A 27,214-nucleotide genomic window follows, 5' to 3' on the forward strand; every position below is an offset into this window, starting at 1 on the left:
ACGCGTGATCTACTTCGTCTGTTTCTACGTTTTAAAACCATATTAAGTATTGTACGTATTGTACATATATGTACATATATATATATACACATATTATATATTACATGTAATATATATATATATATATATATATATATATATATATGTACATTACATGATGAGTAATAAACTTGATAAAATACATACTGTCTCATTGTTTTTTTCTCTCTCTCTTTTTTTTTTGTCTTTTTTTTTTTTTGTGTTTGACAGATCATAAAAAATTACATATATTATTTTTATAACGGAGAATTGTTTTGCGACAGTTCGGGCTTATATCTGAGAAGAATCTAAAAGAGAAGAAAAAGGAGAGAGAAGGAAATAAGTGATAAAAGAAAAAATAAAGAGAAAAGAAAAACAAGAAAAAGAGGAGAGGGGAAAGTAGAAGTAAATCAAATCCCGTGTGTTACGATTTTAATTCGCGTATGCGAGAATAAAGAGGATTTTGAAAAAGTGTTGGATTAAACAAAGGATGTGGAGCAATGTGGCCTGTGGATGACTGAAAAAGTGCGTGGGGCTCTTTTGGTACGACGAGCCGCGTCGAAAGAAAGTGACCGACGAGCATATAATATCTGCTACCGTGCACAAAAAGCGGTTGCCGACAGGTTTCCAAGCCGGTAGCCAAGTGCTCCGCTCGATGAGACGTACAATGAGAAACGACGCGGTGGGACCACCTCTCACCAAGATTAATAACGTTCAAGGGACGTTGGCTTCTCGGATTTTGCTTGAAATTTTCATGAAACCTCACCCACCCCCTGCGCCACCCCCTCCGCCACCACCACTGCCTCGCCCTCCGCCCGCCGCCCCAAAGTCAATAGAAAAAACAAAAGGGAGCAACGACAAAAGAAAAAAGAGAAAAAGAAGGAAGAGACAAGAAAGGGGGGGGGGGTTGAAAGAAAATAAAACAGAAAAGGAGGCAAAATTACGTAAGAATCTTAAAAGGGAAGGGGCGGGAGAGAGGGGGAGGGGAGAGAGGGGGAGGGGAGAGAGGGGGAGGGGAAGGAGCACATGAGGGAAAAGCGGTGGTGTTTTGCCTTAGCTTCGATTTATTTTTCGCGAGTGTGACAAAATTGAGAGAAGGAGAAATGAAAAAAAAAAAAAAAACTTGCAAAAGAAAGGTGGGACGAAAAAATATAATTCGAAGAAATAAAAGCGAAGCCTTTTCGTATCGATCGTATACGAGACGGAATAACGTGAAGAATCTTGAAGGTTGATTATTTTTCATCGGATTTTTTGGCACGTACGAAAAATTAAGCGGAAGAAAAAAGGGCAAAAGAAAAGAAAAAAAAAAGAAAGAAAAAAAAAATAAGAACATTTCATAAGAATAATTAATAAAAGTATCTTAAAGGTGAATCACTTTTGATCAATTTCTCGCGAGTGTATGAATAAAAATATAAAAAAAAAAAAAAAAAAAAAAAAAAAAAAAAAAAAAAAGAAAGAGAAAAAAAGAAAAAAACCAAGAAGAAAAGGAAAGCCTCGAGAAACAATTTCATGGATCACCATAATAACATAAAATTCTTAAGAGATTATTCTCGACAAATATTTCGCTAATGTATGAACGTAAAGAAAAAAGTGCTACAAAAAAGAAAAAAAAAAAAGAAATGAACGGAAACACCACAACAACGAAAAAAACCAACAAATAAAAGAGGGAGAAAGAGATAGATACACAGAGATAGAGAAAGAGAGAGAGAGAGAGTGAGAGAGAGAGAGAGAGAGATGAAAAAGAAAAAAAAAAAAGAGGAAGAATTCACAAAATAATTTTACATATCTGAATATAACATAAGAATCCATATGAATTATTTTACGATTAATTTCAAAACGAATATTTTCATCCAGAAATTCTCTCATAATTTTAAAAATAAAATCCTTCAACGATCTTACCTGTTATTATCATTGATGTTTTGAATGGCGCCAACGGTGCTGATCGATCATAAAAAGATGGTAAATTAATGAAAGAGAGATAAAGAGAGGTAAGAAAGAGAAGGAAGGAGAAAAGGAGTGAAGGAGAGAGAGAGAGAGAGAGAGAAATAAAGAGAAAGAGAGACAGGTGCCGGCGCCTTCTTCTTTTTTCTCTCCGACATCCTTCCTTTATAACCAAGCTGATGTCCTTTGAAGAGAGCGTGGACACTGAAAAATATCCAATGATAATGAAGATAATGTACGATATTCTTCGAGGCAATGAGAGAACCGCTATTCGTCATATCTTGACGCCTACGCGTAGAATATTATACATATATACATTCATACATATATATATATATATATATATATATATATATATATATATATATAAGAACTTTGTTTGAAGGATACGGATATGTTAAAAGAAACGATAGAATGCTTATTTTCTATTGAAGATAAGGATAAAAGTGCAAATTTATAATTGCAGAGAATTGCAGAGATGACAAATAAAAAAGAAAAATAAAAGAAATAATTTCAAAGAATTTACATTACATATTATACGTAAATAAGTAAATAATTTATCTATCCATCTATGTATACTGAATTGATATCGATAATCTTTGGAGATTTCAATGCTCGAAGTTAAAGTAAGAGATATACTCTCTTTGTTTCTTCTCGAACGAATCCTTGATATTTCGATCGAAACATTTGCGTCAATTTCAAATCTTGATTGCGTCAAAGGAAACACTTGTTACATATACACATACACACGTACACAATATATATATATATATATATATATATATATATATATATATATATATATGTATTACCTTACGTTCCTTTACGTCTTTATTGGTACTCTCTGCTCGTACTTGTTTTAGAAATGTCTTGCAAAAAACGTACAGGTACGACTTATCTGTACGTGTTAATGTATATACATATATATCGTATATGTGTCTGTACATATATATATATATATGTGATCTGTGTATATGTTCACTTGTACAGCTGTCTAACATTTCATGGGAAATTGCAGGCCGGTTGAAACGACGGTAAGAAGGATGTAGACGTTTAACGTGCTCCACGACTGTTAATTATGACGTAGAAATTTTCGGTATTACGAAAGTCCTATTCTCTCTCTCTCTCTCTCTCTCTCTCTCTCTCCTCTCTCTCTTTCTATACTAAAACTAGATATTATATATAGTATCGGATGCTTCAATTTTCTATGATCGTTCTTGAGTACCGTATTCGTTATGGTAGAACAAAAAAAGAAAAAAAAAAGAAGAAGAAAAAGAAAAATAAGAAAAAAGAAAAAGGAAGAAAAGAAGAAAAAGAAAAAAAAAAAAAAAGAAGCAGGAAGAAAAGTGAAAATATTCAGGAGGAGGAAACCTTAACAATATTTCCACGTTTTATCAAGAGACTATCAAGGTTGCCAGATCGTTTGATTTTACCGTTAGAATAATCTCACGTGCTCAGTGATGATTCTGATAAAAAACGAACGGGAAAAAATGAATCATGGAAATGTTTAACAATTAACGTGTTCTCTCTCGTAATCGAATAATCACATCTATAATCATGAATAAGTCTGAAAATGCGAATACGTTGCGACTGTTATTGAGTAATTTGATAAGAGAAAAGAAAAGAAAAAAAAAAAAAGAAAAAAGAAAGAAAAAAGAAGAAAGAAGAAAAAAAATACATACACATATAGATCACATAAGATTGCGGAGTCGATGTTACGACGAATACAAAAAAAAAAAAAGAAAAAAGAAAAAAGAGAAAAAAAAGAAAAAAAAATTAGACAAATGATCATCGAGAACAACGTTTAATACTTTGATGAGTTCAATGCCGCATTGGCCACTTGTGGTTCATCCCTTCTTCTTCATTCTCCTCCTTTCTGTCGAATCGAAAATTTCATTTTCAGGTAGTTGCAATTATTTTATGTCGAATGAAACATAATCGCGAAATCCTTCCTGTAATATTATCAACCGACATGATAATTATCACGTAGGTGATAATGGAACTTTTATATCGTGGTCCATCGGTGAATCAGACAGCTTAGATAGACCGTTTATAACTCTGATAATGTTATCATTCATTATTCTACTCTTTTTATTCATTCGACTTTGTCATTTGTTATTATTACATGACGACAATAATATAAAAACTATCATACTAGATATATGAATGGCAAATGAAGAGAGTAATAAAATATATCAATCAATCAATTCCATAATATAAAATAATAATTAACGATTCGTCGAATCGCTTATTCAATAATCATTTGTTATCATATGGAATTATTTACTTTTTGGAAAAATTCATTGTACGCTTATTAAGATTACAAAGAAACGATTAATAATAATAATAATAATAATAATAATAATAACAAAGGATAGATTTTGTGTTTACCTCACATATTTTAATATATTTAAAGCTATCTACGTGTCAAGTAATTGTTTTGTTGATTTTATAGATATCACAAGTCATGTTTTATAAGTGTTTACAATGAATCTAATAACGCGGTCTATGGATGGCACACGTTACCTCTACGGAAAGTCACGTGAAAATAGTTCGTAACTATCAACGTGTTAAGGAAGTACTGTGATATCTCTCACGGATCTCCAGTTTGTTCATCTTTCTCTGGGATCGAGGCCTACGTCAAGGACTCTGTATACGGGACATACTCGTTCTTTGTTCATATTTCTCATCTGTGTATATACTCTTCTATGTTTCTATATCTCACTCTTTCTTTCTTTCTCTCTCTCTTCTACTCTTTACATGTGTGTGTTAGTAAGCATGATGCAATCGAAGATGCCAACGATTGCAAAAAGATATCTACCTGAATCGTAGTTTTGCAAATGCTACCGGCTAACGATTGGGAAAAATCTTGCTTGCTGCGCATCCTTGTGATATCTTGTAGTATTCGTTGACGTCAGCAAAATCGATAAACGCAAAAGATATCTTTGATCTTGATCCGAACTCTACTTTGAATCACATCGAAGATGTTAAATTTCTTTTATCGACTTTTTCGTTTCTTTTTTATCGACAGTCGATAAAAACGTAAAACTTCTTTATCCCATGATACGATAAACTTTTGTATCTATGGTCAATATTTATGATATCTACGTATCGATACATTAAATCACGCATAAGACGATGTTACAAAATAAATTGCAAATATAAATACTTTATTTATAAAATAATAAAATACAATTGTATGTATATATATATATATATATACTATAATAAATAATAACATACAATTGTGTATATGTATATATACATATATATATATATATATATACATATAGGTGTATAAATCTAAAATATGATTAAAATACTTTTTGTATTATCATGTACCTTGATTATAGTAAACATTATAAAATAATGTCGGTAAGACTATCTTTACTTCTCTTCGATGGTATAACAATCGGAGCAATATTAATAGTACTAATATTATTTTTCTTATTACACTTACTTTTATTATTATTACCCGATTGTAAATTAGACTTATCACATTCGTGGTCAGGTTCATCTTTTATGGTAGAATATTCAGTACCTCGAGAAGTATTTGGAATATTAAGATCATCTTGTTTAATTCCATTTATAGATACAACAGAACTGAGAAGAGAAAATAACTTAACTTATCGAATTACGATTTAAATGTTTCATTAAATGATTAATATTCATATGTTATTGTTAATTAAGAAATTTATATGATAAGAAATACATACTCTCCTTTTTCCATTTTTACACATTGTTTAGAATGTGTTTTATTGTAAAACTCTACCACTGTTTGAAATGAATCTATGTAATTATTTTCATTTACTTCAATCACATTTCTGTCAAGTTGATTTTCATCGAACACTTTTGTCTCAATATTTTCTATAGAAAGAAAAATATTTCAATGTAATACTTTATAATTAATAATAAAGTATATCTTTGTTAAATTTCATAACCTTACTTCTTATTAATTTTGCTCCTTGAACTTTATACTCCATTATTTCTTGATCCTTTCTTTTAATCAAATTCATTAATACATTTTGCCTACGCATAAGTTCTATAGAAGATAAATACAATGGTTTTGTTACGTTCTCCCAAAATTCTTCTATAGTCCCTTTGGAAAAATTAACTTCAAATTTAAAACGACCACCTTCAAAGCTTCTTAATAACTTAATATTATCTAAAGATACCTCCGTGGCATATTTTGGAATATCAATTAATGTTTCTAATACAATTTCCATGTGTTCGTTGTCGCTGACGATTAAAGTAGAATTTAATTTCTAAAAATTATTGAATAAACGTTAATCTACCTTTAAATAAAAGTTTAACATAATACAAATCATTCATTATACCTTGGATCTTTTTAATATCTTCTCATAGGTCAAACATTCTGACCAAATATCTTTAAAATTACTTAACAAAATTTTCCATGTATCGTTTTCTTTACTAACACATATAATAAACAAATCATTCTGAATATTAATACTTTTCCAAATTTTATCAAAGTCATTTTGATGAAAATTTACGGCCATTTTAAAATATATTTAATATTCTAAAAGGCAAATTGGATTCCACATAACCTAACAACATAACCTAACGACATAACCTAATTTCCATACATACATATATGTTTACGAGTACGTATAATCGAACGTATTTGAAATACTTTAGAAAAATTATTATCACAAATATAATATTTTAAATTAAACGATAACAATCTCTAATCACACTAAATCTATATTTTAATCTTATATATAAAACTTGTTTGATTTCACTTGTCAGACTGCGCTCTTGCGACTTATTGCGTCCATCCATTTTTGTCACGTGACCATCACGTAATTATCTTATCTCCAGATAAAAATCAAGAAAGAGATGGCACTTTGGAATTCTCGTCGATTATAAAAATCGATAGGAACGTCATAGAAGATCGACAGATGACGAATTAGAAAAGATTGTAAAATATTTCATATCCATGTATTTATACAATATCGAATAATATCATTAATATACATAATACTTATAACTACAATTTCTAATCAATATTGTTCATGGTTTATGATTCTTATATTAACCGTATGAAAATTGGCATCTTGTAAAAGTCCATTGGCAAACATAATCGTGGAATCATCATCAAATTTCTCTTCTAATCCTAAACGATAATCTTTTCGATTTCTTCGTTTGACTTTTTCATTCGGTATCTGTTTGAACGGAAGAAAAAAAAAAAAAAAGAAAAAAAGAAACATTATTTTTAATATTCATATCATAGATTCTTTTGATTATATTTATTGAAGATAATATCAGACCGTGTGTCTCGACATTTTTGAAACAGATTTCTTCTTTTTCAACTTTCCTCTTGATATATCTTTCCAATTTGTCAGATTCATCGATTCGTGAGTTTCGATATTTTCCTTCCCGCATTGAATTACGTCGACATTTTGAAAAAAATCTCGTTTCGTTTCCTTGTCGATCAATTCTCTTTCTCTCTGGATTCTTCTTTTATTGTTCATCATTAAATAATCGTAAACTATGGAGGAACTATCCGAGTTCGAGGAATTTCTTTTTGTTTCAAAATTTGAAATATTACTCGAGGATAATTTGCCTTGAATTTTTTTCCGTTCCTTCGAAAGTCGACTCGTCGATTTGAAATTCTTACGTTTATCTGTTAATAAATTCAATATTTTCTTTTTTTATTATCATTATTATTATTAAGAAGTATTAAAGATAAAATTAAAAAAAGAAAAAAAATTAAAACAACAACTATAGCGATAATAATAAATAATATCTTACTCGACGAATCAAATACGTCCTTTCGATACAAACAACGAACTTCAGCATCATTTTTTAATCTTAATTTTAAACAACCTTCATTAATTTCCCCCTTGGTTAAAACTTTATGCTCGCATGATTTTATCTAAATGAATATATATATATATATATATATATATATATATATATATATATACATCATAATATATTTAATAATTTTCCCATAATGATATGATTTATTTCGTTAATTTTATTTTTAACATACTTGTTCTTTCTTCTTTCGATCTCTCAATATCAGATTACGTATTATGTCGTTCGTATAAGAACTAATCTTTTTTGTTATTTCCGTTAAATCGTTGTACTCCGTTTTCAAACGTTTAACAAGATAACTTTCTACAATGACGTCTTTAGGGAAATTATGGGACGACATATTCTCGTTTAATAATGTACAGGATATACCAATATCCTTCACCAATACAGCATCTTGAGAATGTCCACCGTTTTTGTAACTTCTATTGAATATAAAAAAAAAAAAAAAAGAAAAAAAAAAAGAAGAAAAAACATTAATATTCTCGAAAAGGAAGTGGTACTTTTTCGAAATTACTTTATTACTATTGTTAATATTTAATATTTCACCTGTAATACGGAAAGCCATAACTTTCTAAGGGAAGACTGGTAAAAGAAGAAACGAGATCGTTATCATTCGATTTACGAAGTTCATTGGTGAGAAACGAACCGGAAGTGAAATCGGACGAAAGATTTTTATTGACTCTTCCATTGAGATTATCTTTTTTAATTCTCGTTAAAAGATCTTTCCTCGAGGACGAGACGAAGGTCGACACGTCGGCAGCTTTAATTTCATTCTCGATCTTTCCCATCTTTAAAATGATATTTCGATGTTACCTCTACGAGTGTTCTCTTTTTTCTTTTTTTTTTTTTTTTTTTTTTTTTTTCTATATTTGCACCGTAATCACCGACTTTACGTACGTATGTACGTTCTAATTTTCTAATATCTAAAAATCGAGCGTAAGGGAAAACAAAAATTATGACCTTTTTTTTTCTTTTAAATTAAAAATTATATATTCTTTCTTCCTCCTACTTTCTTTTATTTATTTATTTAGTTTTCTCTTTTAATTAATATACCCAACATCGAAATGATATAAAATATCATTTTAATCGATTAATTATATTATATTATTATATTAATTTCATTAATGTAAATTAATTACCGATATACGAAATCCACGTTTACCCATCAATGAAAAACACAAACGAGTACAACATTCGAATCTTGGACGTGATTCGTAGACAGCCATCACAATGAAACAGACAGATCGAAATCGCGAAAGATTGTACGTTCAATTTGGAGAGTTACCGACAATCAAAGGAGGTTACAACATTTCGGTATGCCATACAAGAGAAATCAAATGAAACGCGTCTCGATAGGGACCATCGATTCAATCTGACCGAATTTTATCGAAAATTACGAAAAATATCGAATTGTACAAAACGTCTCGTCTCGTGTCTCTCTCTCTCTCTCTCTCTCTCTCTCTGTCTGCATATTTCAATTTCCAATTCAAAAGAAGAATATATATATATATATATATATATATATATAATAAATTAATGAATTTGTTAATTTTTACATGCATTTATTAAAATGGATAAATAATTTGAAATTCATTCTTTATCCACAATATATATATATATATATATATATATATATATACACATATATATTTGTAAAATAAATTCCATTTGACCTTATTTCTTTTCTTTTTTTTTATAATTCTTTCTTTTTATTCACAATTTTTCAATCTTGATTACAGGCAAGCATGATATTTTTAAATCCCACAATACCACAGCTACCTGTCCGCATTCGTGGTTCTTATTACTACCACTACGTCAGGAAAATATAATCTTTCCATGTATTCTCTTATTTCAAATGATCTCTTTATTAACAAATAAATAAATCAAATACCAAATAGAACCGATATCATAGATTCTTTAAGAATGATAATTAAAATAATACAAACACTTGTTAAAATTAATTACATAGTTTTATTTTATTATTAATTACATAGTTTATATATATATATATAATATTAATTACATATTTTAGATCAACGGGAGAAGAAAGTAGAAAGAATTTTATTCTCAGATGTAAGATTTACGTACTCTTGGGGTATGAAAGCAGGTATCACCATAGGCGTCGACTTATTATTTTTAAAACCATAATAAATTTATCCAATCAACGCTCTAATTAACAGTTTTACATTCGTCTAAACGATGTTATCGATAAATTTCAACATTGCAAAGACAAGAAAAAAGAAAAGAGAAGAAAAAAAAAAGAAAATACGTACATCATTTTCATTAATACAATTAATACAATTAATCTTTTAACGTTCTAATCAATATCTCTATCGTTAATCTAAACAGTCTTATCAATATTTTTACGTTTTTTACAAACAGGTCGAATGTAGTTTCTCTCTCTGTCTCTCTCAAAAAAAAAAAAAAAAGAAAGAAATATATATAAAAAGAAACTGGACAGTGTGAATGGATAATCGAATTAATTTATGATCTCTAATCTTCGCAATTTATACGAACAAAGTTATTAAGAAAAATTTCTTTAAGTTTCTCAAACAAATCGTCGAATTTTTTTTCACTTAGAAAGAAAGAACGTAATTAATAATTAAAAAGAAAAAAAGGAAAAAGATTCAAGGAAATTGGTTGAATGATTGACGCCAATGCGAAAAGACCAGGAGAGAGAGACTCTTTCTACGCTTTCCATCGTCCTCTCCTTTCTCGAAGCATGATCATAATAATGGCGGCGCTGGCAGTCACCTTGGCCGGCCACGAGCAAGAAGGCGCTCACAGTCGGCTTCTCGATCGCAAGCCGTTCTGTTAGAGGTTTACGTGGCCGTGATAAATCGAATAAAAAGAAAACAAAAAAAAAAAAGAATCGTTTTGGCCATATCGAATATACATACATATATATATATGTATAAACATATACATATATATAAAATCGATTTGGTGATCTATAAAAAATGTGATCAAAGAGGTCTAACGAGAGCACAAATAAACGAAGAATTTGAAGTTTAAGTGAATCTCAATCGATATCTGTTCATCGTCATCATCATCGTTGATCAACTAACAGAATATCGACAGAGTAAAAGAGAGAGAGAGAAAGAGAGAGAGAGAGAGAGAGAGAGAGAGAGAGATGACTTTTAAAGTGATTCAATGTTTGACAGCGATGATCCAGCGTGATCGATCGAAATCAAAGAAGACGCTCGACGATCCGAGAAATCGACGATTTTTCATCGATTTTTTCTATTTCGAAAATTTTTGAAAAAAATAGAAAAAAGTGTGAGAAAGAGAGAGAGAGAGAGAGAGAGAAAGAGAGCGTGTATTTGTATGTGTTCGTGTGTGTATAAACAGTTCGTATTCGTATTCGAGCTCTAAGAGAAAGTTGACGACTGTTTTACTTATCGGTTGAGTGATATTTTTTTTCCTTTTTTATTTCTTTTCTTTTCTTTTAATATTGGCAATATCTCTCTCTCTCTCTATTTTTCTTTTTCTCTTTTTTTCTTTTTCTTTTTTTTTTTTTTTTTTTTTTTGTTTATTTCTATCTTTCCTTTTACCCTTTCGTTCTTGCTACTCACCCGCCTTCTATTTTCTACGAAATATTTCAATCGTAATGAAACTATTGGCGAGCGATAGACGAAGGTGGGGAGAGAAATGTTTGATTTCGAATTGATTTTGATAAGTGAAGTGAAGTGAAGTGAAGTGAAGTGAAGAAGTGAACTATAGTTCACTTCGATGAAGGTCATCGAAGAGAACGATATTAAATAAGATCTCGTTTTGTTTTGTTTTTTTTTTTTCACGTGACCAACCAATTGGGATTTAATAATTGAACTATACGATATACGATACGAGGTGCGACATTGACGTTTGAATTGTTGTAAACCAATGTAGCAGCGAGATGTTCAAAAGGTGGAATGTCATCATTGTGGCTATTGGCCTGATGATAGGTGTCGGTGAGTAATATCGATATATTTTCTATTGAAAAATTTTCTTCATAAGAAAATTAAAATCCATTGGAAAATTTATTATCTATCATTTTATCAATTCTAACAATCTAAAACGAACAAAATTAAGTGTAATCGTTGTTATATGTATATATATATATATATATATATTATTTCGATGATTATACTTAATTACAATATTCCTAAGAAGTTAATAATTGTGTAAGAGAATTATCCGAAGCGAGAAAAAAATAGTAACACTGACGTAACTAGTTCCCGTCAAGGCCATCAATCTGATAAAAGAAATAAAGAATGAAAAGAAATTATTACCAAGTAAGAATTCTAATCTCTTATTTATCAATGGAAATTTTCATTTAAAAAATATTATTATAAATTTTCATTCATATATCGTATATTAATGTATTAATGTAAAATATCTCTTCTCTTTGTTCATTTTCTTTTCTCTCCCTTTTTTTTTTCATTCTTTCTTTCTCTTCTATTTTATCAAAGAATATATTTATAATAAAATCTATCAGTTATTAATTTTTTTTTTTTTTGTTTTTTTTTTCTTACGAAAATTCTCTCTCTTTTTTTTTTCCTTCAACATTAAGGACGACATTTATCATGTTCAAAATAAATATCTTAAATATGAAATGTATACGTTATTAATTATTATAATGTCTTTTTTTATGCCAAGTTTTTATTTTCAAAATATTATTTTTTTTTTTTAAATATTTTTATATACAAACGCACACATAGATGTGCGGATATACGATGATGAATATGAAATATTTAAAATAAAAATGATACCTAAGATATATTGTGGAACTAAAGACAAATAAACGAATGTTGTACCTCTATAGTTGCGACACGATTACGAGAATAGTTGTCTCAGCGTTGGCTGAGAATGTAAAAGAAGGTGAGTGTCTTCGTTAAGGCCCATCGTATAAAATATTCTTCGAAGAAAGAATATGCATGCCTCGAATGCTCCTGGTACGTTTCGTCGCATATGATTCCTCCGAGTCTTTCTCTTTTTTCGCGGAATTTCCAGGTCGAAAGAGAGGGAGAGAGAGAGAGAGAGAGAGAGAGAGAGAGAGAGAGAGAGAGAGGGAGGGAGAGAGAAAGAAAAAGAGAGAAAAAGAGAGAAAGAAACACGTCAATCCTTTCCACATATGTATGTAGCCAGCCACGTCTAAGAAAAATGTACCGTTAAATAAATCGCGAGCTTGCACATTACATTACATACATACATATGTGTTGCACTCATCGATCGTTTTCTAATTCTTTTAACTATTATTATTATTATTATTATTATTATTATTATTATTATTATTATTATTATTATTATTATTATTTAAAGAGTAAAGAGAGAGAGAGAGAGAGAGAGAGAAATGCAAGAATTTCATATTTAATTATATATAATTTATTATATTTGATTATATATTAAATATATATATATATATATATACATTAGAAAATAAAGTAAATTAAAAGAATAGTTTCTAAAAGAATTATTTAATTAAATTCTTAATTTAAAGCATTAATTTTGCAAAATAACGAGTTTTATTTTTAATTTTTTATTCTTCTTTATATTAAAAAGAAAAAAAAAATTGTACACGAATAAATTGTATCTTTTATGATAACTATCCTAAATAATTCTTATCCTTACTTTTTTAATATATATATATATGTATATTTAAATATAATTTAATATAATTTTTTAATACAAATTTAATTTGAGATATAACGTGTAATGAGAAAAAAGATTGGAAAGTTATGTCCTTTTCTTTTTTTTCCTTTTCTTTATTTCTTTTTCTTTTATCTCTTTCTTTTTCTTTTGTTTTCTTGTTTAATCGATTCAACACAATCTTTTTCTATTTCTTATGATTAATCGTAAGATTAAAGTTACATGAATCGGTATTAAGTATCGAACAATTTCTATCTGAACTTTGATAATAGAATAGAAAGGTAATGGAAAAAAAAAAAAAGGTGAATGGTTGAAACGAAGGGATAGATATTGGATTGGATTGGTTCTGTTTAAAATTCGAACGACGCCTCGTTCAGACTTCCGTCTAAGGAGCCACCACCGTCAATTGCGTCAGACATACTTGTGCTAAATTACGTCATTGCAAACCTTTACATTTCTTTGAACTCTTGTCCCAAGTATATTCCCTTTTGAACGTTCGTTGAACCGATATTAAATATTATATATAATAATTTCGAAAGAATACAAAAAAAAAAAAAGAAAACAATCCTTATTTTTATTCTTTTAAACATGAAATTTATTAAACTAACGAAATCTTTAATTGATTTATCTTACTTATTCGCTTATTTGTTGATCTGTTTGTCTTTTCTTTAAATTTATTAAAAGAATATAAATGAGTTTATAATTCGTGAAATAAAGCTAAAGCGTGTCGTCAATCGTAATCATAAACCTTTCGCAGATCTTGTCTTCAAGCCTGTTCAACCAATCTCATCTTAATCAAGTTTTACAAAGAGAAATAATCAAGTATTTAATATATATATATATATATTAAATATTTTCAACGAGTTAAAGAAGAAAAATGAAAACAAAAATTATTTTTATTATATAGATATTAGAAATTATATTTTTAAATATTTGAAAAGAGAAAACAATAATGATAATTGTTCGTTATATATCTTTTTCTCTTTCGAGTAATTTGCGGAAGGTAAGAAAAAAGCAAAGAAAAGAAAAGAAAAGAGAAAAAGAGGGAAAAATCTAAAGGAGAGGAAAAAAAAAAAAAAGGATTTATCCTTCGAGGTCGCAATTAACTGACATCAGAAATAACGAGATCGGAAACTGGCCAGACGAATTAACGTTGAAACCAGCCGCATAACCGGGTCGCCAGACACCGAGCAAGAACCCATACCTTACCTTCGAGCGATATCAAGGCTCAAGAACGAACTCTGAGTATTTACGACCTATATGACTTTTATAATAGTTTATGCTTTTTTTTTTCTTCTCTTCTTTCCAACCTGTAAAGTGCAGAAACTGCATAAATAAATATGCATTAAGTGAATTTTACGTAAAGCACGAATATACATATACGTATATTCTTTTTCTTTTTCTTTAATTTCTTTTTTACTTATATGTATATACGTTTTATTTACGTTTATTATGTATATGCATATATATGTATGTATGTATGTATTTATATATGTATCGACCTTATTGATGATCTACGTATATATAGATTTTTAAAAAAGTAAAAGATTTTTCGAGTCCAACGCATGAAAGTGAAGCGTCACGGTAAGGAATATTTAAGGTCCGACGGTGACCTCACCAAAGTGAAAGTTCTTTCCTTCGTTTCTCTCTGTAGCCATACACAACGAGAGAGCAAAGCTAAAGTTAAAAGGAAAAAGAAACAAAACTCGACCCCTTTCGTCGAGAATCATCAAATTCGATAAACTAAATCAAATATATTCCTTCTGACAGTCTTTGGAATAATTTTTGTTTGCTCGTTTTTTTTTTTTTTTATTTCTTTGTTTTCATTTTTTTTTCTTCATCTTTTTTCTTCCTTTTTTTACTTTTTTATTTTTTTTTTTTTTTTTTTATTTTTTATATCTCACGAATATATCCACAATAAATGTCAGGATAAAATGGCGTACGCCAGTAAAAATTGTAGAATTATATGAATTTTGCACGTGGAAGCACTTCTATCGATTACAATATTTAAAGTGCTGTATAAAATCAAATGTTAGATTTTGGACGTGAAAGTTGATAACATATTAATATATGTCTCGTTCAATTGGACTTACAAAATATATTCTACATACATATATACATATATAGTGCTCTACATAAGCTGATGGATACCGTTGTAGAATACTACGTTAACGCATTTATTCTATTTTATTATAACAAAATTTAACTTATAATCTTTTTGTCAATCAAATATATATAAAATATATATAAAAAGAAAAATATATGCTCACATATATATATATACATATAAATATCTAATAACATAATAATAATAATAATAATAATATTACTATTTATATTAATATTATATAATATAATATTATTATTATTATTATACACACATATACATAATAATATTGATAATATAAAATATATATATATATATATATATATATATATATATATATATATATATAAACATTCCTCCTTTCTCTCTCAAAGTATTCCCCCATTCTCCTCCCTCTCTTTCTCTAAATATATTTAATGTATCTATCTATCTATTTAGCTATCTTTCTCTGTCTTCGATTGGAGAGTCAAAGAGAAAAGAGAGCTCGTATTCGCTAAAGGAAAGGCTTGCTCGAATCGAAATCTCCATGGCACCGACGGAAATCGAGTAGTTCACTTTCAAATCCTGTTACGTCTTGCGTTAACTTACGAAGCCAACGCAGAACCATTCTCTTTGACAAGAGTCCTTCGACGAAAACCGCACCTGCCTTTGGAATGAGCGAGCCTGAGCGAATATACACATACGAATACGATCCTCTCTCTCTCTCTCTCTCTCTCTCTCTCTCTCTCTTTCTCTCTCTCTCTCTTTCTCGTTCTTTTTCAAATAAGAAAATGTACGTTTTTAATCGACCTCTCCAGAGATTGAGCTCTAAATCGATTTTACGGTTATCCGATACGCTCGTGTACTTTCGAGACACGTTGTTGAAAGCGAATCGAATATTGATCCATCCATTGTTATTTTTTTCTTTTCTTTCTTTTGTTTCTTTTTTCTTTTTTTTCTCTCTTTTTTTTTTTTTTTTTTTTTTTTTTTTTTTTTTTTTTTTTTTTTTTTTTTTTGAAACAACAAAATACGCGTCGTATTTTTTCCTTCTCTTTTCCTTCGTCTCTTTCTATTTATTTTTATTTATTTTTTTTTGTTTTTTTTTTTTTTTCATCTGTCAATAACTATTAAAATGGCTCGACAACGACTTGTTCTCGATCTTTTATCATGTGCGTGATAATTGAAATGAAGAAATGAGAGAAAGAAAGAAAGAAAGAGAGGAATAAAAAAAAAAAAGAAGAAGAAGAAAGATTGAATTAAATCGACACGATCAATTCGTGTTTTTGCAAAAAAAAAAAAAAGAAGAAAAATCTTGTATTATTTTATATCATGTTCGAGAACGATCGTGGTTTATATATTTTTAATAAACGATCTCATATCTTTCGTTGTCGTACGATAAAATGCGAACTGAACACGTGCCGTCGTCAATTCGATTATTTCCTGTTAGTTATGTGTTATTTGGTCCTCCATTAACGTGGCCTTGCAAAAGATTTTGTCATTTTCGATTTAACGAAGCTCTCGCTTCGTGAAAACCGGTTGTACTCGGTTATCCGTGGTATAAATCGAAGTAGCCGAGAACGGATGGACTGACTTTCTAGCTATTAGTGGCAGCTGCTGCCTTCATGGCTAGATCTTTTCAAACAGACCATACGTATTTCTCTTAGAAACACTACCTTCAAAGATCATTTTTTCCTAATTGAATAATTAACAAGATTGCACGAGAAGAAGAGAAAAAATAAAAAAAAATAAAGAATAACAATAAAGAAAATCAAATACGATTTGTCAAATAATAATAATAATAATCTCCTTTTGCAAGTGACATTGTCAATTTGACAAAAAAAAAAAACAAAAGAAAAAAAACGAAAAAGAAAAAGAAAGGAGAAAAAAAAATTAGACGGTTATCGACCAAGAAAAAAATGCATAAAAAAAGTGTTGGCAAGAAGTAAAATCTTAAAAAAACTTGTCCGACGAGAAAACTAATAACGATATATACATTTTTCTTCTAGACATGTTATTTCCATTGAAAAAAGAGAAAAGGAAAAAATGATAGGAAATAAAATAATATATTCTTCTTGCATAAATGTAACTTTCATCAAACAAATTATACGGTTAATCGGACTGCCAAAAGAGAAAAAAAAAAAAAGGAAATCAAAGACTTGTATAAAAATAATAATTATATAAATAAGTAATATAATAATACGTATAAATAATATATAAATATATAATTAATAAATATATAATAATTATACAAAATATAAATTGTCCGATTGCAATGAAAAATAATTAATAAATTGAAATTGACATTTAAAAAATCGAACGATTCGACAACAATTAAATTTAATAAATAAATAAATAAATAAATAAATATATGAATATATATACATATTGTTTAATAAAGATGAAATATTTGCTATTCCGAAAAAAAATTGTGAAATTTGTCTCGAACAAAAAAGAAAGAAAAAAAGAAAGAAAGAAGGAAAGAAAAAGAAAGAAAAAAAGAGAGAAAGAGAGAATAAAGATAAAAGAAAAAGCAAAGAATTTAAGTTGACAATGCGAATGCTAAAAATACGAAATGTACAAAAGTATCATACGTAAAACACAGACGGACCAACACAGATAAACGTACAAACTCTTCGAGTGTCAGTTCAGCAACAGTTCGGTCGCACTTTCATCGTCCCACTTTCTCCGTGCTGTTCCAAACGCATTGGTGTTAACCGACGCACGAACATAACGTATGCTTTTACATGTTCTCTTCTTCTTTATCTTATTTCTCCATTTTCAAAAGAGAACGAACGAACGAACGAACGAACGAACGAACGAACGTACATACAAACTTACATGCATATAAACGTACGAACGAACGAACAAATGGTCGACCTTGCTAATGTTTGTTTCTTTTCTCTTTATTTATCTCTTGCTATAATAATAAAAAGAAATGATAATAATAATAATAATAATAATAATAATAATAATAATAATAATAATAATAATAATAATAATAATAATAATAATAATAAATAAGTAATAAATAAATATTTCATGCTTTTTATCTGATATGAGAAAAAGTTTCTTTAAAAAAAAAAAAAAAAAAAAAAAAAAATCCGTATCTCTATTTACGCGGGTATTTCGAAATTAAAGAGAGAGAATAGTCAACGTGGAAAGCACGAACTATCATTATACGTTTCCTATTGCGGTTTTAAAGAACATTACAATGCGTAGCAGTATCGTCCTCGTATTTTCGTCTTTTTCGTCTTTTTCGTCTTTGTCTTCGTCTTTTTCGACGTCGTCATTGGCTTACCGGCTTCTTTATTTCGAGCACTCTCTCGCGAATGCGGTGCATAATAGCGGTAGCGAAGTCACTGCACCGTGAGAATACAGTTACACGCTATTCTCATGAATAATAGTCGTGATTACTGTTTTAAATAAGGCGCATGGCTGACTAGATGAATACAAGTAAGAAAGAGATAGAGATAGATAGAGATAGAGAGGGATAGAGAGAGAGAGAGAGAGAGAGAGATTATTGTTTAGATAATGGAACGAGCAAACTGTCGCGACTCTTAAGTATATTTAATTTTGTTTTTAAATTATAAGAATAATAAGAAACGCATAACGTTCGTTTAAATCGTTTAGAAAATTTTACTTAATTATATCTCTTATAAGGAAGAAATTATATTCTAAAAGAAATTTTATCTTAATTGTTATTAGTCAACTAGGAAAATTATTTTAATGATTTAGAACGATTACCCTATGTATTTAAATAGAAAATACATGATAATTATATTCATTATATTTAATATATAATGTCATAACACACACAAACACATAAAATAATTAAATAAATAATCAATACAAATATAAGAATATAATTATTGCATATTTTCTATGACATACATACATACATACATACATACATACATATATACACACATACATACATACATATATATATGCATATGTATATGTATATTAAGTTATCTTTATATTTTATTTTCAAAATTTTTCTTTAATGAATAATTGTAATAATTAAATTAATAATAAGATTAATGATATTTTAGACGCGTATTAAGAAGAAACAACATGATTATCGCATAATTTATTTTCGCATAGAATCGAATAAAAATCGTGATACTAGAGACACGGAAGTGTACTTACATTATATACGAAGAAACGACTTTCTCCAGTTCGCACGAAAACTCATCGGTATGCTTAACATCGAACGTTGTTGCTTCTCCTCGTTGCGCCTTTTGAACACAATAAGTTCCATCATAATCGGTCATAAAGGCTTTATTGAAAGATGACAAGACAAGTACGATGATGAAATTCATCTATGCTATTAGAATATTTAATTAGAATCATCTTTTATATATGGGTATATATATACATATATATGTATATGTATATATATATTTATATACATATAAACGGTACATAAAAAAGTTATGTAAAATTATATAAACTCCGTTACAAACACTTTCCGTTTCTTAATATAAAATCATAAGATATTCAACATTAATTTAATCATTTATTTTTTTTTTTTTTTCTTTTTTTTTTTTTCCTTTCTTTTTTCTTCCTTCTTTCTTTCTTTCTTTTTTTCTTTTTATCTTAATCATATGACAAAAACTTTCTAAATTAATCCAATTATCAATTTTTTTTTATTACGATTAACAATCGAAAACGATGAAATTGTAAAACATTTCTATTTTTATATCAATCTAATTGGTCGATCTCTTCTTTTCTTTCTTTTCTTTTTTAATCATCTTGTCAAATGAAATATAGAAAAAGCGTGTTAGAAAACTTTCTCCAAATCTTATCTCTTAAAATCTTATTATTCTTCGTATTTAATCGTCTAGTTTCTTGTTTTAATTTAAAAGAAAATAAATAATTAAATAAAACAAAATAAATAATGGTATAAATCAAACGATCAAAAAATTGTAAGAACTTTGTATTTTATATCAATCTAATTATTAGCTGATCTCTTTTCGTTTTTTTTTTTTTTTTTTTTTTTTTTTTATATACTTAAATTACAATTAATTATCATGAGATTAATAATTATGATTAGATAATAATTTAGATTAGAATCTAATGGAATATAAATGTTCTAATTATAAATCCAATAGTTCAATAAAACGAGTATATATTTTGCTCTATTCTCGAACTCATGAACATTAACGATCGCAAATAATAACCATAATTGATTTCTGTGTATAATGATGATTGAATACATCGTAATACATGGTTAAAGGGAATTGAAAAGAAACAAAAAAAAAAAAAATAAAAAAAAAACAATAAAGAAAAATAAAAAAAAAAATAAAAAAAAACAATAAAGAAAAATAAAAAAAAAAAAAAGAGGAAGAAAAAATCCTACTAAGGTCACACTCTAGTTGATGATACGTACTCGAAAACCAGAGAAAGAATGCATATCAAGGCCGATCTCTCGCCATGCATCCACCCGCTTCTGCTCTCTCTCATTATACTTAGTTAAATTGCTCGTAGCTAATTAGTGTTCGAGAGATAGAGAGAAAAAGGAAAAGAACAAAAAAATAAAAAAAAAAAGGAAGAAAAGGACAAAAAAAGGATAAGGAAAAAAAAAGTGCTTCGCATAGATGCAAATCATTTTCGAAATTATCAAGACAAAATAGGAATATACAATTTATTATGATTAATTTATAGGGTGATTCATTTAAAATCTATACTTTTTATTATGTATTTATTTTGACAAGAATGAGAGTAAGGAAAGAGAAAATGAGAGATTAATAATAATTCATTACGTTTCTTAAATATAGTAAATCTTAAATGTAATACTATGTTCTCCCTCCTCTTGAAGGTATAGATTTTTTAAGGTATTTTATTTATCGTCAAAAATATAATAATATTAACGATAATAATATTAATAATAATAATAATAATATTAATAACAATGTTAATAAATTTACTATTCCAAATGATCACAGTAGAAGTTCGATTATTTAACACAAAGTAATTACGACAAAATGATTTTGCTTATAAAAATTTTTGTTCATTATAGAATTTGTTAATTTTTGTTTATTTTCCTATTTTTCTTTTTTCTTTTTTTTTTTTTTTTTGTTTTTGCCTTCTCTCGTAGACATAATTTTTAAACATTTAATTTCGTTTCTTTTCTCATCTTTTTTTTTTTTTTTTTTTTTTTTTTCTTTTAAATACATTTCAATTTTTTTATTACGATCGTTCGAAACTACACGATGTGTTTGAATAAAACATATGAATTTATCAATGTACGACTCTTTTTTTTCTCTCCTTCTATCTCCCAGTACCACCAATGCCGCCCACTCTTAAAGAAATACATTTCTGATTCGATCATGATTATTTTCAACAGGATGTCAATTCAGCGACAACACACCACCGGTAATGTGGTTGGAAAGAAATTGGGTCCTTCCTGATTCTGAACCTGTAGGTAGTATAGTAACGAGAGTACGAGCCGAGGACAATGAACAGGACGAATTGACTTATGGTCTCGAACCACTTGGACATAGTTATAATGGAGACGATAGTCCTCAACCACCATTGCCATTCTATATAGACAATAGTACGGGCACGGTTTTTCTTAATGAAACTCTCAAAGGACGAGTAAGTATGAACAATTCGTTGTAGTAATTTATTAATTAAAAAAAAAAAAAAATAAAGAGAGAGAGAGAGAGAGAGAGAGAAAAAATTATGTCTAATACTATCTGAAAGTAAAGGACAAAAACGAAGATCAATGAGAGATAATGAAAATCTTTCGTGACATTCGAAATGATAAATTATTAAACAAATGGATAAAAGTAATTAAATAAAAAAGATAACTTCGATTAACTGTTAACAATCTCTATAGTATGTAGTTAGCCTGTTAAGGTTAAGATCATCTCTCTTTCTCTCTCTCTCTCTCTCTCTCTCTCTCTTTCTTTCTTTATCTTTCTTTGAAGAATGAGCGAGAATAGATTCTAGTAGAATCGGTCGATAATACGAGTTATATCCTATTAAAAGGAACAAATACACATGCACGCAAAAACATATACACATATACACATATACACATATACACACATGTATTCTCAGTGCATGTCCGTATATAAACAGATACCTAAATGTATCTATCGTAAGGGAACGTCGTCGACATAGATAACTCGAACGTTTGTTTTGCGAACGTTGAAAACGTAACACGAACCACGTACGGTTCTGATGTCGACAGAAAGAAAGAGAGAGAGAGAGAGAAAGATAGAGAGAGAGAGAGAGAGAGAGAGAGAGAGAGAGAGAGAGAGAGAGAGAGAGAGAGAGAGACCAAGAGATTGAACTTCTTGCTTCTTCTTTCCAGGGAGGACAGAACCTGTTCCTTTACGTGACCGTTTCCGACGGTCAACTCACGGCAAAGGCCGAGGTTTACGTTAACATCAAAAGTACATCGGCACCTAGCGGAGGGCACACCTGGTAAACACACAATTTGTCGTTTCTATCTTTATAAATTACGATGTTCAAATGACAATGAAAAAAAAAAAAAATATAATAATAATAATTATTATAATAATAATAATAATAATAATAATAATAATAATAAATAATAATAAATAAAAAAGAAGAAAGAAGAAGAAAAAAAATAATTGAAAATCCCTTTGAAATATTATTATACTGCAATATATATATGTATATATATATATATATATATATATATATATATATATATAAAGTTTGAGTTCGAATTATATTCTAAACAAGTACGTCGAGATTTCTATCGTACTTTTATCTCGTCCTTTTTTTCTCTTTTTTTCTTTAAACGATCAGAATGTACTTTGAAGACGGTCGATCAACGGCAATGGACGACTGTCCATGTGTACTTTCTCAATAAATCTTTACAAAGAACACAGATACGTGCATATGTATAAACACACACACACACACACACACACATGTTACATTATTCATTATTGCTCGTCATGAATACCAGAAAGTGACCCTTTAAATTCCATCACGTGTTCCAACATACTTACATACCAACGTATGTAACGCAAATATATATATATATATATATATATATTTTTTTTTTTTGATTTTTCTTTTTTTCATTTTTTTTTGATTTCATCGAAACCAGGACGCCGTTTCCAAATCAACATGGATCTGGTGGACGAATTAGGCCCCCATTATTACCATTGCATAATTTACCGAATTATCAGAGACCTTCGATCCCTCATCAACCAGTAATAAATCAACCATCATCATCTACGGTTGATTCTAAAACAACTAAGTTGCAACCTTCGGAAGGTGGTAAAACAGCTCGCGAGGATAACTCAGAGAAGTTACCTAAGTATTCTCAGGATTTAATCGATAGTAATGAGATCGAAGCTGCTACGTTAAGTTCCAAGGTTGCCCCAGAGGAAGCATTACCTTCCCACGAGATCACGATGACTTTGATACCGATCACCGCGGTTTGTGCTCTTGTTCTTGGCCTTGGAATGGGCGCCTGGTCTCTCAGGAGCAAGATATGTGGTAGCAAAAAGTCGAAGGAAGATACGGTAACTTTATACTTCATGTAATTTCATGTAATTTCATATGATTAAGTTTATAACTTGTTTTCTTTTCTATTAAATATATATAAATATATATATAGGTGAGAGAAAGTTAATGATGTGACAAAATCGATTTTTTTTTTTTTTTTTTTTTTTTCTATAAATTATATACCATACATATGTAGTTCAAGAATTGAAAAATCAACGAATCGTTTTATTTCTAAACACTGTACGAATCATTGAAGATCGTATAATTTACTTGTGCATCAGAAAATTACAATTCCAATTAATTAATTATTATACAAATACATTTCTCTATATCACTACAGATTTTTTATAGAAATATATGGCTCCTTTTTTTTATTATCCTGCTAAAGTTTAATAATCTGACAATATCGATGTTTTTCTATGAATTATACCATACATATATACTTCTTCAATGTATTGCTTCACTATATGTGTCATTGACGATTGAATAATTAACACAAAGTCCATCAGAAAACTGCAATTTCTATTAATTACTACATTATACATAATACATTTTCCTCTATATTAATACAGCTTTATTAAATACTAATATATGATTTCTTTTTTACGCTGATAAAATTTAATAATAAATAATCGACGACTATAATAATCGACGTGTACTTCACTATTATATATTAATCTATAATATTTACGTACTGAATAAATCATTGAATCATTTCATTCATAGATAACAATTGTTTTGACGTACCGTTAAACATATCGCCAGTGATATACTATTAAAGAATAATTATCTATCTTTTTCTTTTTTTTCTGATGCTCGATCCCGTTATGTTATAATTGATATAAAATCGTACTTTCTTTTTTTTTTTTTTTTTTTTTTTTTTTTTTTTTTTTTTTTTTACAGAAAGAACAAGCTTCGGTAAGCGTATCAAATATATCCGACGATCCGTCACTCGTATTGAAACGTTGGAGAGGACCGAAGGCTCATAATAATAGATACGAGGCGTGGGAGAAGGAAAATCAAAATGGTATTTTAAACAAGCAAGACGACAAGTGGGAATTTCCCAGGCATAGATTGAAGGTTAGATAATTTCTAATACATCCAATTCCAATTTAATGTTTAACGTTATTAACGAAATACATTGATCAATAAATCAATGACAGTGTTAAACGTTTGAAAAATAATCGATTTGTATTATTATCAGGTATTCAATATCCTCGGAGAGGGTTGTTTCGGTCAAGTTTGGAAATGCGAAGCATTGGACATCGATGGTAAATCTGGTGCAACGATTGTGGCTGTTAAAACGTTGAAAGAAAATGCTACCGAAAGGGAAAGGCTCGATTTGGCACAAGAATTAAGAGTTATGAAGAGTTTGGAACCGCATCCTAATGTCGTTAGATTACTCGGTTGTTGTACGGAACGTGAACCAATGTTCGTTATTCTCGAATATGTAAGTGGTGGAAAACTTCAAAGTTTTCTAAGAGCATCGAGAGAAGAGAGGAATCATGGTAGACCTGGTCTAACTTCGAGAGATCTTACTGGATTCGTTTATCAAGTAAATATATCATTCGATTATTATTCATTTATTAATTATTTTATCAATGTTCAATAAAAAATCTTTTACATTAATTATTTTTAGATCGCTAAAGGAATGGAACATTTGGCATCGAAAGGTATCATCCATAGAGATCTAGCGGCTCGTAATGTTTTAATCGATGAGAATCGTGCCTGCAAGGTAGCAGATTTTGGTTTTGCCAGAGACATGGCCGCCAATGAGATTTACGAGAGAAAATCGGAAGGTAGATTGCCGATAAGATGGATGGCCCCTGAAAGTTTGTACGATAATATATTTTCGGTGAAGTCGGATATTTGGAGTTTTGGTGTTCTCATTTGGGAAATCGTAACGTTAGGATCTACACCATATCCTGGATTAGCGGCGGCTGAGGTGATTAAAATTATTTCTATTCCTTTTTAGATTGACATATTATTTTTATTATATTCTCCCACTTTTTTTTCTTTATATGTTTATTTTATTTTATTTTATTTATTTTTTTTTTTTTCTTTTTTTTTTTTTTTTCTTTAGGTGATGAGGAGAATCAAAGAGGGTTACAGATTGGACAGACCAGAACATTGCAAACGCGAATTGTATAATATTATGTATTATTGTTGGGATAAGGATCCAGCATGTAGGCCGTCCTTCACCGAGCTCGTTAGTTTAACAGAAGGATTATTACTCGACGAAACTGATTACATAGAATTAGATAGGTTTCCCGATCATTCTTATTACAACGTACTTAATCTTAGCGGTGAAAAACTCTAAGGATAATCAACCAACGAAATTAGATTTTTTTACTCGCTATTTTCTCCAACGTCAATTTATTCTCTTTTATTTTTTTTTTTTCTTTTTTATTTTTATTTTTATTTATAATAACTCGTACGAATGTAAATATCATTCATTTTATATCGCGTTATTAAAAAATTTCTCGATTTTCGATCAGTTTTAAAATTGTTTCGCAACTCGAATCATCGGACCATGTAACAATGTGATCGTATTGATATTATTTTTAATTTTATAATGATCTATTTATTCTAATTATTATCGCGTTGTCTAACTATTATCGAGCTAGTCAAACGCATCTGATCGATCCTATTTGTTAATCGTATTTTGTTCGAAAAAAAAAAAAAAAAGTAAAAGAAAAAAAGAAGAAAGAAAAAAAGAAAAAAATATTAACTACTTAAAGAATCTTCTACGTACGATCCATTTTTATAACTTAAATTGTGTATATATGTATTAAATTGTTTCTTATAACTTATTGTACAATTATCTTTTATCGAAATAGTTAATAATTATTGTTATATTGTTTTTTTTTCTTTTTTTATTTATTTATTTTTTCTTTTTTTTTTTTTTTTTTTTTTTTTTTTAATTATATACCTATATTCATCTCTCTCTCTCTCTCTCTCTCTCTCTCTCTCTCTCTCTACATATATATATATATAGAGAGAGAGAGAGAGAGATTTTGTTCGTAAATAAAAATTATGGGAATTTAAAAAAAAAATTTGATACTATCTGAAACATTTAATTAAATAATATTAATAGATAAATATTGATGTAATTATAATGTTTTTTTCTTATAGGATTTTTAAATATTGATTACCATAAGAGAGATATATTCTTAAAATTAATTTAACCAATGAAAT

General features: G+C 28.7%; 3 protein-coding genes across 3 annotated transcripts; 1 reads left to right on the plus strand and 2 right to left on the minus strand.

Moving 5' to 3' along the window:
- Positions 1-5,231: 5,231 nt before the first annotated feature.
- On the minus strand, positions 5,232-6,774 carry LOC124954428. The gene is made up of 4 exons (XM_047507374.1): positions 6,297-6,774; positions 5,906-6,224; positions 5,676-5,826; positions 5,232-5,562 (listed from the first exon to the last, which is right to left on the minus strand). The coding sequence occupies exons 1-4, from the start codon at positions 6,474-6,476 to the stop codon at positions 5,319-5,321; spliced, it is 894 nt and encodes a 297-aa protein (XP_047363330.1). The 5' UTR covers positions 6,477-6,774; the 3' UTR covers positions 5,232-5,318.
- Positions 6,775-6,911: 137 nt separating this feature from the next.
- LOC124954429 lies at positions 6,912-14,667 on the minus strand. Its single transcript, XM_047507375.1, has 6 exons — positions 14,638-14,667; positions 8,347-8,382; positions 7,976-8,222; positions 7,732-7,855; positions 7,248-7,603; positions 6,912-7,142 (listed from the first exon to the last, which is right to left on the minus strand). Exons 3-6 carry the CDS (start codon positions 8,138-8,140, stop codon positions 6,981-6,983), a joined length of 807 nt encoding a protein of 268 aa, XP_047363331.1. The 5' UTR covers positions 8,141-8,222; positions 8,347-8,382; positions 14,638-14,667; the 3' UTR covers positions 6,912-6,980.
- LOC124954427 (tyrosine kinase receptor Cad96Ca) lies at positions 10,569-26,823 on the plus strand. Its single transcript, XM_047507372.1, has 8 exons — positions 10,569-11,750; positions 21,867-22,117; positions 22,842-22,954; positions 23,613-24,033; positions 24,920-25,096; positions 25,221-25,571; positions 25,656-25,961; positions 26,100-26,823. Exons 1-8 carry the CDS (start codon positions 11,696-11,698, stop codon positions 26,334-26,336), a joined length of 1,911 nt encoding a protein of 636 aa, XP_047363328.1. The 5' UTR covers positions 10,569-11,695; the 3' UTR covers positions 26,337-26,823.
- Positions 26,824-27,214: the final 391 nt, after the last annotated feature.

The sequence above is a fragment of the Vespa velutina genome, chromosome 15 (genome assembly GCF_912470025.1).
Source record: "Vespa velutina chromosome 15, iVesVel2.1, whole genome shotgun sequence".
Taxonomy (NCBI): domain Eukaryota; kingdom Metazoa; phylum Arthropoda; class Insecta; order Hymenoptera; family Vespidae; genus Vespa; species Vespa velutina.

Bases quoted from the DNA above. Each gene is read 5' to 3' on its own strand.
- LOC124954428 (XM_047507374.1), bottom strand. From the start codon at position 6,476: ATGGCCGTAAATTTTCATCAAAATGACTTTGATAAAATTTGGAAAAGT. The intron at 5,827-5,905 runs GTAAGGTTATGA...TTCTTTCTATAG, and splicing joins AGGAGCAAAATTAATAAGAA to AAAATATTGAGACAAAAGTG. The intron at 5,563-5,675 runs GTATGTATTTCT...TTCTCTTCTCAG, and splicing joins GTAAAAATGGAAAAAGGAGA to TTCTGTTGTATCTATAAATG.
- LOC124954429 (XM_047507375.1), bottom strand. From the start codon at position 8,140: ATGTCGTCCCATAATTTCCCTAAAGACGTCATTGTAGAAAGTTATCTT. The intron at 7,604-7,731 runs GTAAGATATTAT...ATTTATTAACAG, and splicing joins GGACGTATTTGATTCGTCGA to ATAAACGTAAGAATTTCAAA. The intron at 7,143-7,247 runs GTCTGATATTAT...CCGTTCAAACAG, and splicing joins CAAAAATGTCGAGACACACG to ATACCGAATGAAAAAGTCAA.
- LOC124954427 (XM_047507372.1), top strand. From the start codon at position 11,696: ATGTTCAAAAGGTGGAATGTCATCATTGTGGCTATTGGCCTGATGATA. The intron at 11,751-21,866 runs GTGAGTAATATC...TATTTTCAACAG, and splicing joins TGGCCTGATGATAGGTGTCG to GATGTCAATTCAGCGACAAC. The intron at 25,097-25,220 runs GTTAGATAATTT...TATTATTATCAG, and splicing joins TTCCCAGGCATAGATTGAAG to GTATTCAATATCCTCGGAGA.